At 55.9% G+C, this 11343-nt stretch overlaps 1 protein-coding gene across 1 annotated transcript; it reads right to left on the reverse strand.

The window, feature by feature from the left end:
• Window positions 1-6609: 6609 nt before the first annotated feature.
• Window positions 6610-11003, reverse strand: FGF8 (fibroblast growth factor 8). The gene is made up of 3 exons (XM_077748446.1): window positions 10958-11003; window positions 7771-7877; window positions 6610-6900 (listed from the first exon to the last, which is right to left on the reverse strand). The coding sequence occupies exons 1-3, from the start codon at window positions 10980-10982 to the stop codon at window positions 6610-6612; spliced, it is 423 nt and encodes a 140-aa protein (XP_077604572.1). The 5' UTR covers window positions 10983-11003.
• Window positions 11004-11343: the final 340 nt, after the last annotated feature.

Genomic DNA, 11343 nt, shown 5'->3' on the forward strand with positions numbered 1-11343 from the left:
CTGAGTACCGCCAGCCAGGCCCCAAGCTAGAGCCCAGCTGATTTTCATGACTGGGGGCCTTCCCAGGGCCAAAGCTTCAGACCTTGGCCGGCATAAGAGAATGCCCTGACTCTCTCTTCACCACGTGCTCCCCCACCGTCCACAGCCCAGGAAGGAAGGGAGAAGAAATGCAGCTCCCAGACTGATCCAGCGGCCTGAGCTTGCTGATCACTGAGAGAGGGGTTGCGGGGGATGGGATGGGGGGGTGACGGGCTGCAGGACCGAGCCCGAGCCCTTCTCAGCATCTGCCAGCCAGTAGGAGGGCCCCATGCATGAGGGTCAGCTCTGGGGCCTGCCCAGTGAGTTCCTGAGGGTCAGCAACAGATCCAGATGGGGAAGCAGGGCAACCAACAGGACTGTCCCGGCACAACCCCCCACAGCTCCATGGGACTTGGGGATCCTCCGGAGTTCCTGCCAGCTCCCCATCTGTCTTGCTTCTACTTATTCCTCCTCTCTCCTCCACTCTCTGGCTCTTAATTCCCCTTCACTCTCTCCTTTGATGTCCCCTGGTTGCTATGGAAAGCCAGTAGCAGGGAAGGAAGCAGAATTTGGGGGAGGTTCTGATATGTCCCTCCCAACAGGCCCTGCTTAGATGCTCATTTGCCCAGCTTTTGGGAACAGGTATTGCAGCTTGAGAAAAATTGGGAGCGAGCCTGTCTCAGACAGCCTTGGACCTCCTTTTCGTAAAATTGTGCGTATCTGGATGAGCTCTAAGGACCATCCATCCATGGGAGACCATCCTCAAGTCTCCCTGACCTTCAGGCATTTCAAGACTGACCCAGCTCTGTATACAGGGGACCCCCAACCTACCGTGTCCACTCAATGGCCCCCCAGTCTGCTCTCATTCTATTAGTTGATTCTTCCATCAACATTTACTAAAAACCCACGATGTGCCAGGCACTGGTTCTGGCACTGGATCGTAAGCAAGTCAAAGTCCCTGCTCTCTTGGGAGGGACAGACAGAACAAAAGGAAATAAACAAAAAACAAAATTAATATCAGGGGCACACGGGTGGCTCAGTCGGCTAAGCGTCTGACTCTTGATTTCGGCTCAGGTCATGATCTTATGGTTCATGAGATCGAGTTCCTCATCAGGCTCCACGCTGACAGCAAGGAGCCTATTTGGGATTCTCTCTCTCCCTCCCTCTCTCTCTCTGTCCCTCCATCGCTAGTGTTCTCTCTCTCTTTCTCTCTCAAAATAAATAACCAAACAAATACATACATACATACATACAAACTTATAATAAAAAGATAATTATCAGATCGTGAAAGGGTAACAAAGAAATAAAGCGGAGATCTACGGAATGAGGAGTCAGCCCTGCAAGATCTAGAGGAAAGGCACTGCAAGCAGAGGGAACAACACATGCAAAGGCTCTGAGGCAGATGAGAGCCTGGCTTGCTTGAGAAGCTGGAAGGAGGTGTGGCCCAAGTGGCACAAGTCAGAGGGAAGGTGGGTAAGCCCTAAGGCTACATAGGCAGCAAGGCAGAGCATGCTGGGGACTGTGCGGGCCGTTTAAAGGAGTCTGAGCTCAATTCTACACAGGGTGGGAGCAACACGATCGGATTTGTGTTTTGGAAATTCTGGCTGCTGAGCACAGAAAGCATTGTCAGGGGTACGAGAAGGACCAGGGAGAGCAGTTAGGGGCTGTCTCCAGAAGCCAGACAAGAGCCGATGACGGCTGGGAGCAGGGTGTTGGAGTGGAGAAGTTGAAGTGTAGGCAGACTGGAGTGGAGTCAGGTTCCGGAGGTGAAGGAAGCACGATGAGAGGCCAGGGGAGGCGGAAAGAAGAGCCCCGGAGACTCCCAGGTGAAACCCACCCATTTGTTGGCTACTCCCTCCGGCCCTGGGGGTAGGGCGCTTAAAGCTTCGGGCCGAACACTGTCATTGTGCTACATCATCAGGGCACCACGCTGTCTTGGTTTTCTTCCCACCAACCTCACGGGCCACACATTCTCAATCTCCTCCACCGGCTCCCCCCGCCCCCTGACCTCTCCGTGTTTGGAATGTGCCGGGGTCAGGCTTTGGGCTCCTCTCTTCTCTAGCTATGCTCACTCCGGGGGGAACCCATTCCATCTCCTGCTTTTAAAAACACCTGTATGCCCAATACTCCCAAACTTGTATCTTCACACTAGACCTCTCCCCAGACCTCCAGACTCAGACGAACTGCCTACGCCGTATCTCCACTCGCATATCAGTCAGCCGAGATGTAACATATCCAAAACTAAACTAAATCTGCCCCTTCTGGAATCTTCTCTGAATCAGCAAATGGCCCCTCCATCCTTTCAGTGATTCAGGCCAGGAACCCTGGAAATCCCTCGACCTATCTCTCTCACAGCTCATGTTCAAATCCATCAGCAAATCTTGTCATCCCCACTTGCAAAAACTGCCCCAAATCCAAGTCCCTTCTCACTGCCTCCAATCCGCTATCATCTCTCACCGAAATTACTGCAGTATCTTCATAACTGGTCTCCCTTGCCCCCAAGGTATTAGTCCTCTACACAGCGGCCAATGTTAAAACTTCATTCAGAGCATGTCACTCTACTGCTAAAACCACCCCTGCATCCCCCGCAATGGTCTGCTGTCTCATTCAGAATCAAAACTAAAGTCTTTTTAATGGCCCCATGTGATCAGCTCTCCACTACCACCCCTCAGCTTCCAGCTTTCTCCCCACCACACACACGCTACTTTGCTCCAACCTCACTGGCCTCCTTCTTCCTCCCCTAATGCAGAAATATTTGCACTTGCTCTCCCCTCCACCCAGACGGCCCCTCCCCAAAGCCTGTATGCCTTACCTTGGTCAGGTGTCTGCTCAAACATCAAGATTTGAATGAGGCCTTCTCTGGGCACCCTGTTTAAAATTGCTACTGCCTTACCCTACCTTTCACACTCATTTCCTTCTCTGCGTTTTTCCCTGTATGGCTCTCAGTGTCTGCTATACTACATACTGTTTGCTCTGTACCCCCACCCCGCTGGAATATGGGCTCCATAAGGACAGGGCTTTTGTCTCCTTTCCTGCTTGTCCCTCTACCCACAATGGAGCCTGGCCCACAACAGGCACTGAATAAATATCAAATGAATGAATGGCATTAGGGGAAGACCTAAGATCCTCAAGAGACAGCCTGGATCTGGAAATTGACACCTGGTTTCTAGTACTAGCTTTGATTGGCTTCCAGGCCCTATGGTGTCTGTCTACAGATGACGGGGGAACTCCTGAGGTCCTTAGCAGCGGCAACATTCTAGAATGATGCTTGGCCACAGCCTCACCTTCTGCCTTCAGGCTGAGGGAGAAGGTAGGGTTGGACAGAGCCCAGAGGAGAGAGCCTTCACTCACACTTTCTCATCCAGGCTTGGGAGGAGTCTTTGCTGGCCTTGAAACGAAAGACAACTCCTGGTTTGGAGTTGGCAGGGTTCTGGGAGGCTCTGGTGAGAGAGGAGTGGGTGAGCGGGTCCAGCCCCACCTGCTGGCTGGGGACAAGTGGAGGCCTGGCCACTAGGCTTGCCTAGTCCCCATGAGGGTCTCGTGGATAGTACTGCTATAAAAACAGGAGAGGAGGGATCGGGATGAGGTAAGAACTGAGGAGAAGGGAGGATGGGGAAGGGTCTTGCGTGTGGGTCACCTGGGCCTGCACACAGGTCCTGAGGGAGTTCTGGGAGGTCAAGCCCCGTGCAGACCTCAGGCAGGCCCCAGGGCCTTCACAGCCAGCACCCGTTCTAAGACAGCGGCAGACCTTTTGGCCAAGAAGAGCCCAGTCCTTCTCCCTTTTCTGGGCCCTGCAACAGCTCCCTGCTTGTTTTCCCCGAAATAAATGGACTGAGCATATTGGGCCGGCAATAACCCCTTGAAATCAGTTGTTATCACAGTTAACAACCAGTTTGGCTTCAGTTCAGGCTGTTAACTATCAAACCACTAAGTGCCGGTAATGATTGATTCTTGGCCAGTTGCAGCTTGAGTGGGCTGTAAAACCCCATTAGCGAGGGCTCTGTGGAGGCAGCAAGGCAAAGATAAACAAGGTGGTGGGTGCTCCAGCCCAGCCTAGCCCCACCACTCTGGGCTCCACTCCCATGGGTCCTTGGCCTGGGCTCCTGCTGGAAGTCAACCCCTTCCCAAAGGTCCCGGAAGCCTCAAGGAGCATATCCCCACCTCCTGTCCACCTGTACACTCCACCCCCCCACCCCAGTCATCTCTCAACTCTCCATAAGGCAGGTGTGGCTCTCTGGACAGCCCACCTCTTCTCCCTCTCAGCAACCATGGCACGCTTCCACTCCACCATCCTGGAGGGCTCGGCATCCCCAGCCTGGGGGCTTCACGAGTGGCTTTGGCCTAGCCAGTGACCAGCCTGGGCCCAGCCTGGCCCCACTCTAGCCAGGATCACTGGCCGGGAGAGCCTGACATCCCACCCCCACCCCAGACTCCCTCCTACCCTATGGCTTCCCCCAGGAATTGCTCTCAAACAAATGAAATGTGGGCAATTACTGGGCTGGGGGCTGGACAGGCGGCCGTGCAGATGAAAGCGTTTCCTGGACGGTCTCTTCATTTGCATGGCATCAGAAGCTGCTCAGAAGGTGTGACTTTTCCCACAGTGAGACCCTAGTTCCTTGCACAATAAAGCCAGGCTGCTCACCCAGAATTAATTAAAGGGGGAGGGGAGGGGATGGAGCAGAGGAGGAGGCACTAAGAGCTGGGGGAGCAGGAAGAGAGATGTCTAGAGCCCCTCCCCACATCCCCAGTGTCTATGCACCAGAAGACACCGACTCTATCCAGAGCCTCTCACCCCCATAGCAAGCCAGACAAGGTGGCATGGACAGAGCCCAGGGTGTCCCCAACCTCTCCACCCCAAGGCTTGCCATTCAGCCCTGGAACGCCTGGTCCACCTGGATGGCCTGACCCTGGAGCTTGCGGCTTCAACTCTGAGAGGCCCACGTGGTTAGGAAGCCTTGGGGTGCCCCCCACCCAACGGAAGTGCCAAAGAACAGAGGCCCAGAGGGAAGAGGATTCTGGATTGGCCCAATGACTGGACCGTGGGCAGCCCAGGGGCACTGTCAAAGAAGGCAGCAGAAACAGCCAGAATGGAAGGCATCAGTTATGAAGACTGGGCGAGCTCTGGCCTCAGGAGACCTGCCATCTCTGGGCTTGGACTCTCCCTCCATGTGGTGTGATGCCCGTCTCACAAGTCCATACCCACACACCCCTCTCCGCCCATCACAGGCCAGCCCCCGTGCCCACACCCTGCCGCAGCCCTGCCTGGTCCTCTTCCGTCCAAAGCCGTCTTCCCTCCCGGGCCAGTCCTCCTGACCAATGACCTGCTGCTTCTCCTCCAGGCCAGAGTCTGAGTCCTACTCTCCCCGCACGTGTTTCCCCTCTGGTCCCCGGCCCAGTTCCTCTCCCCCTAGACCCCATCTCTCCAGGGTCAGCAGCTTCTCCCAGGACCATGGTCTCTGGGCCCTTTGGCAGCCCCTGAGTTTCAGCACTGTCTCTTCTCAGCTCTCTAACCTGAATCCTCAAAAGTCAATCCTTGCTCCACGTCGCAACTGTCGACACCAGTCTTGGCCGTCTCCCCTCCAACATGCCCTCCACCTTGCACCCTGGCAGCTGCTCTTTTCTTTCATTCTCTGGAGCCGGATACTCAGAAAGAGCCAGCCCTGGCACCTCCAACTTGTCTCCCACACAGCCCTAGGCGCACACAGAGAGGCCCTTTTTAACAACTCGCTGAATCCATGAACGCAGCTCCGATCCTAGCAGAGCCATCATTTCGGCCCCAGAGGTGACTGGGGAAGTGACGGGCAGTTACTCCTCTTAAGAGGTAGGAGGTCCGTGTATGAGAGCTCCCAGGACCAGCTAAGCAAGTGCCACTTCTTGCCCCTTTCCCCGCTTCTGTCCTATCTGGAGAGCACCTCTGTAACAATGACACAGGCACGGGACTTAAGTCAGGCTGGAAGGAGGCTACAGTCAGAACTGGGGCCTGATTGGCCGCATCACTCATCTGCCAGGGCAGCTGGGGGAGGGGCTGGGGGCTGACCCCTGGCAGGACTTCCCCTCCAACACACATTTTTAATACAAAACAAGTTAAATAAATATTTCAGTCATTTAATAACTAATACGCATCCACCCCCGCACCCCCACTGACACCCACTCTTAAAAGACCTGCCCTAAGTCCCCACCCTTTCCTCCCTGCCCCCACCTAAGGGGTGAGGTGGAGTCACCGACAGCCTGGCCAGCTTGCCCTGCAAGTGCTGGGGTTCGGGGGCACCTCTGCTGGGCTAGAAAAGCCCCCCTCCCCACTCTGGGTGAACCCCCCGGCCAGAATCCCAGTCTCGGCCCCCCTGAGGGCCTTCCTGAAAGTTAAGAACACAGACACCACAGCCAAGTGGAATACAAAAATAGAGCCTCTCTTTTGTTTAAAAAACAAAACAAAACAACAAAAAAACCCAACAGCAAACAAGTATCAACAGCTAGAACCCGGGCCCCCCAGCTCCTCCCCAGCCTTCAGCGGCGCAGACCTGGGCCCGCTGGAGCTTCCCGTGCTCCCCCGCGCTGAGCAGCTCCGTGGCGGCGGGGAGGGGCCGGCGGCGCCTACCGGGGCTCCGGGGCCCAAGTCCTCTGGCTGCCGCGCAGGCTGCGCGTGAACGGAGGGTAGTTGAGGAACTCGAAGCGCAGGCTCTGCTCCGTGGTGTGGTGGCCGCGCGGCAGCCGCTTCATGAAGTGAACCTCGCGCTGGTGCTGCCGCGTCTTGGAGCCCTTGCGGGGCCGGCCCTTGCGGGTGAAGGCCATGTACCAGCCTTCGTACTTGGCGTTCTGCAGGGCCGTGTAGTTGTTCTCCAGCACGATCTCCGTGAAGACACAATCCTTGCCCTTGCCGTTGCTCTGCGGGGTGGGGGGGAAGAGCAGACGCGGTGTTACTGGGCTCTGGCCGGAGCCGCCCCCATCCCCCCCAGCAGAGGCAGAGGGCAGGCGGCCCCAGACAGCAGGTGGGCACCCCAGCAGATGGCAGGGTGGCACGAGCTGCAGCCCCACCCCCGCCCGGGCACCCGCTCTCTAATCCCTCACAAGCCGCAGCCCACCCGGCAACTTCCTGTCCTCCTGGGCAGCAGTGACACATGGTTGTCTCCGGAGGGGCTGGGCCCCAACACAGAGGGGCAGAGAGGGGGCCCAGACCCTGCCTGCCCTGGCCTCCTGCCCACCAGTCTGGCCAAGCTGCTCGCACCAGTTTCCCCAGCTGCCCCCCACCCCCGCACCCGGCCTCGGCCCCTAAGGACCCCAGAGGCCCCAGGGCAGCCACCCCATGGGGGAGGGGAGACCTGCGGGGAGAAGACACGGAGCCCCAAGCCCCAGAAGCCCAGGAAGCGGGGAACTCGAGGCTGGAGAAGAGCCGTGACTAATGGGGCCATTTCAGAGATCGGCCGAGGGGCTGGGCCTGCGGCTTACTGAACATTCCAAATGCTGGTACCATGTAATTGGACATAATAGCAAAGCAATTTGGCGATTTGTTAAAAAGATATATGGAATTTACCAACCCCCCCAGCCCCTACCCTACCCTTCCTTCTTCCTCCTTTGCCTTTATAGCTTTTCATCTCGAAAGCAGTTTCCTTCTCTCTCACCTCCCCCTCCCCCACCCAATCATTAGGTAACCCCAAGGTGGCCCTGTGACTCTCTGCCCACCTTGCTGGGATTTGGCTCTGCCAGCCCGGCTACTCCCCAGGCCCTAGGGGCCCTCCCTTCCTTCTGGAGCCTCACCTTGGCAATCAGCTTCCCCTTCTTATTCATGCAGATGTAGAGGCCTGTCTCGGCTCCTCGGACTCGAACCCGGCTGCCAAAGGTATCTGTCTCCACAATGAGCTTTGCTGTCAGAAAAGGTGGGCGGATGGTTATTGGAAGCTCCCTACCCCCCCACTCTACCACATAATTACCCCAGCTGACCCCCAGCCCTGCCACATCCCAGCAGCAACTGGTCCAAGAGTGGGTACCCAAAATGTGGGCTCCGGCCCCAGCCCGGCTGCCCATACACCGTGCAACATTGGGGAAGATCAAGTCTCCTTTCTGGGCCTCAGGCCCCTCACTTGGATTTACACAGGGGGATGGACAAGATCATGGAGTACAAACAGTTCTGCAGGGGGATCCTGGGGCCACCAAACTGAAAAGTCCCCCCCTCCCTTTAAAACCAGATAGTATTGACTTACGTCAATGCTTCATGACTAGAGCTCTACTCTAATCAAAGGTCTCTGGGAGTCCTTCAAAGTCAAAATATTGTGTGTCCGTGCCTCACAGATCACTACAAACTTCTGGGGTGCAACAGTGACATCAGCTGGGAGGCCAAACATTAAAGCATCCCTCCTGTTTCTGGCCCTTTGGGTTCTAACTCACAGCCTTCACGGCCCCTTCACCCCCACCCCTGCTCTGCTAAGAAGATGACTACTCTCCCTACACTCACAGCCCATACACAGGCAGCTGCTTTCCCAGAACCTCAGACTCCAGCTGGGGGGACTCTGGTCTTCTCCACGCTTCCCAGTCACCACTGTCCCCAGCTCCAGTGTCCAGAAATCAATGACTCAAATAGTCTTTTCTCTTTCAACCTCCATCACAGCTGGGCTTCTCACCCCAGTGACCAAACACTTACTGTGGGTGAGGAGGGGAGAAAAGCAGGCATGCTTGCCTCTCAGTCGGGAAAGCTCTGAGACGGGGAGCTGAATTCTGTGCCCTCTTCCCCCGCCCCCTCCCCTTAGACGGCCAAAGGGCCACAGAAGTCCTGGTCCCTGTCTACTCTTTGTGTAACTCCTCCCTTTGAGGCTGTCCCCAAGAAGGGAATGAGGGCTGGCTTAGCCGCTAGAGATAGGACAGAAAAGGCTGGGTCTCCTATCCTCTCTACTGCAGAGCCCAGACTTTTCCTCCAGACTTTTCCTCTGGGACTCCCAGAGCTGCCTCCCAGCCTGTCCTAACAAGGCAGCACCTTCTTTGTCCCCGCAACTAAGCTGACTAAAGGTCTCAAAGCCCTCCCTGCCCAGCCTGTGACTACCCCACCCCTTCACAGAAGCACAGAGCTGGGACCCAGTGGCCAACTCCCCAGTCTGGCTCCAAGTCAGCCAGGGAAATGCAGCTGTCACCTCTCCTCCCACCCACCTCCTCGTGGGCCCAGCCAGTCTGCTCATCCCTCTCCTGGTCTGCCTTCCAGAGCAAGGAGTGGCTGCTGTTAAGGGCCAGGAAGGACACTGGCTGGCGAAGGGGCAAGATGATTCTGGCCAAATGGGACAGCCAGGGATGGAACAATCCCTTGGCTCCTTCCTGAGACCCATAAAAAGGAAGCAGCTAGGACCCCTCTGCTCCCCTCCCCCAGTCTCATACCATCCTGGCTGTCCACCCTAAGCCTCTGCCCTTGGGCCCTCCAGCTCCCACCCCTGCCTGGCAGGCAGGGTCCGAGGGACCTGGAAAGCTTCCTACACTTGTAAGGACAGAAGTGGGCATGAGACTCCTGAGGTCTGAAGAGGAGTTTGCCATTGGCCAGCTTAGCCTCTTCCCTCCCCAAAACCCAAGGATGAGGGACCATTTGCTCCAGTGGAGCAACCCCAGGAGGACCTAAGCACTCGTTCCCTTTCCTTGGAAGCTGAGAGAAGCAAGCAGCCAGTTTGGAGGGACAGAGGGACAAAGGGACGGCAGGCTGGCCCTGCCAGCCCAGCGGGGGAGCTCGGCCACCGGGCAGGCCGCCCCCCACCCACACCATGGAGAGCCCCCACTCTCCTTCCTGGATGGATGTGGGGAGCCGGGGCTGCAAGTTTACAGCGGCTTTCCCGACCAACCGGGCTTTTGGAAAGCTTAACATTTTCAAACCTATTCTTCCACCCCAGTGACAGATTTATCCCGGGAAAATTATGTCTCCTTCTCCAGCTTTGAAGGGAAGTCAGCTACGTCGATGCAGAAAAAATGCAGTGAGACATACTCGATCCCCCAAACTGGCTCGAGAAGAGGAGAAAGTATTCAGGAAATGTTAAAAAAGGTGAAAGTAAGAAGAGTTTTAATCGCTCTGCCAGACGCGGGGGTCTCTCCAGAGATTCATAGAGAACAATCTTGAACCTCTTTTTTAACATTTACAGACTTGCAAGTCCTTTCAAACTCCACATCTGAAAAAAGGCTCGTTCTTTTCTGTTTTATATCATTCTTCATTTTTCTTCTTAGCTCTTAAAATGCCTCACCTTTTTATTACATTTTAATAGAGTCTTCCCCTCTCCTTTCATGCTTGTTTAACTTGGTCATTATTTAAAGGTTTTTAAACTCACAATAATCGCTCTCTAAAAACAACACCAGCCGCCCAGAGGGCTTGCTTTTCTCTTGGTACATCCAGGACTCTGGAAATTGGCCTTGTTTCAAGGCAGGAATATTGAATGTTTTAGAAATCAATCAGTCCTCAGTCTCTCTGACCCGCAGTAGCTCCCTAGACTCACCACCCCACGGACGGCCAGGAGCCCAGCTCTGACCACCACCTGGGTTCCTGGGTCAGGGGAATAGAAGAGGGCCCCTTCCCAAGACTACTCCCCATGTGCCCTTGGCCCTTCCGATCAAAATATTTAAAGGTTCACGACATACGCCCTCCAAGTTGTAAGAGTCGGGGGGATTTTTCTCCCTTCTCTTTCCCAACTCTCTCCTTTTGTGGGCCCTGGCGACATATCCTCTTTCAAGAGCTTCCCTTAAACCTGAGCCCNAAGGGGCACCTGTGGGCCGAGTACTCCCCGAGGTCCCTTCGCTAGCCCCCTTTTCTCCAGCTGACCCCTAAGATGCTTTTTTGCCTTAACTCCTTCCCTTCTGAGCTGGGAAGCCTGCAAGCCTCCTGCCGGTGCAGACGGGGCTGGCGGGTCCAGTCAGAGCAGGCCAGCCAGGGAAAGGGGAGGCATGTTCTACAAGCTACCTTTACCCTGCCCAGTGCCATTCGCCTTACCGAAGGGGTCCCCGTCCTCCGCCATGGCGTTGATGCGCTTGTTGGCCAGGACTTGCACGTGCTTCCCGCTGGTGCGGCTGTAGAGCTGGTAGGTCCGGATAAGGCGGCGGCTGAGCTGATCCGTCACCAGGCTCTGCTCCCTCACATGCTGTGTAAAATTAGGTGAGGACTGAACAGTTACCTTTAGGAAATTGAAAAATACACAACACGCCATTATAATGCTACTCTGCCCAGGGGCCCGAGTGGCCCCCATCGCCCTGCATACCCCTCCACTGCCCCAGGCAGCCGGCAGGGACTGGCGGATTCCCCCCAGCATGCCAGCTCAGGCCACAACGCCCCACCAAAGAAAATCGGGCAGCCTCAGCCTAACATGGACGAGCCCGGAA

The sequence above is a fragment of the Crocuta crocuta genome, unplaced genomic scaffold (genome assembly GCF_008692635.1).
Source record: "Crocuta crocuta isolate KB4526 unplaced genomic scaffold, BGI_CrCroc_1.0 scaffold619, whole genome shotgun sequence".
Classification (NCBI taxonomy): Eukaryota; Metazoa; Chordata; class Mammalia; order Carnivora; family Hyaenidae; genus Crocuta; species Crocuta crocuta.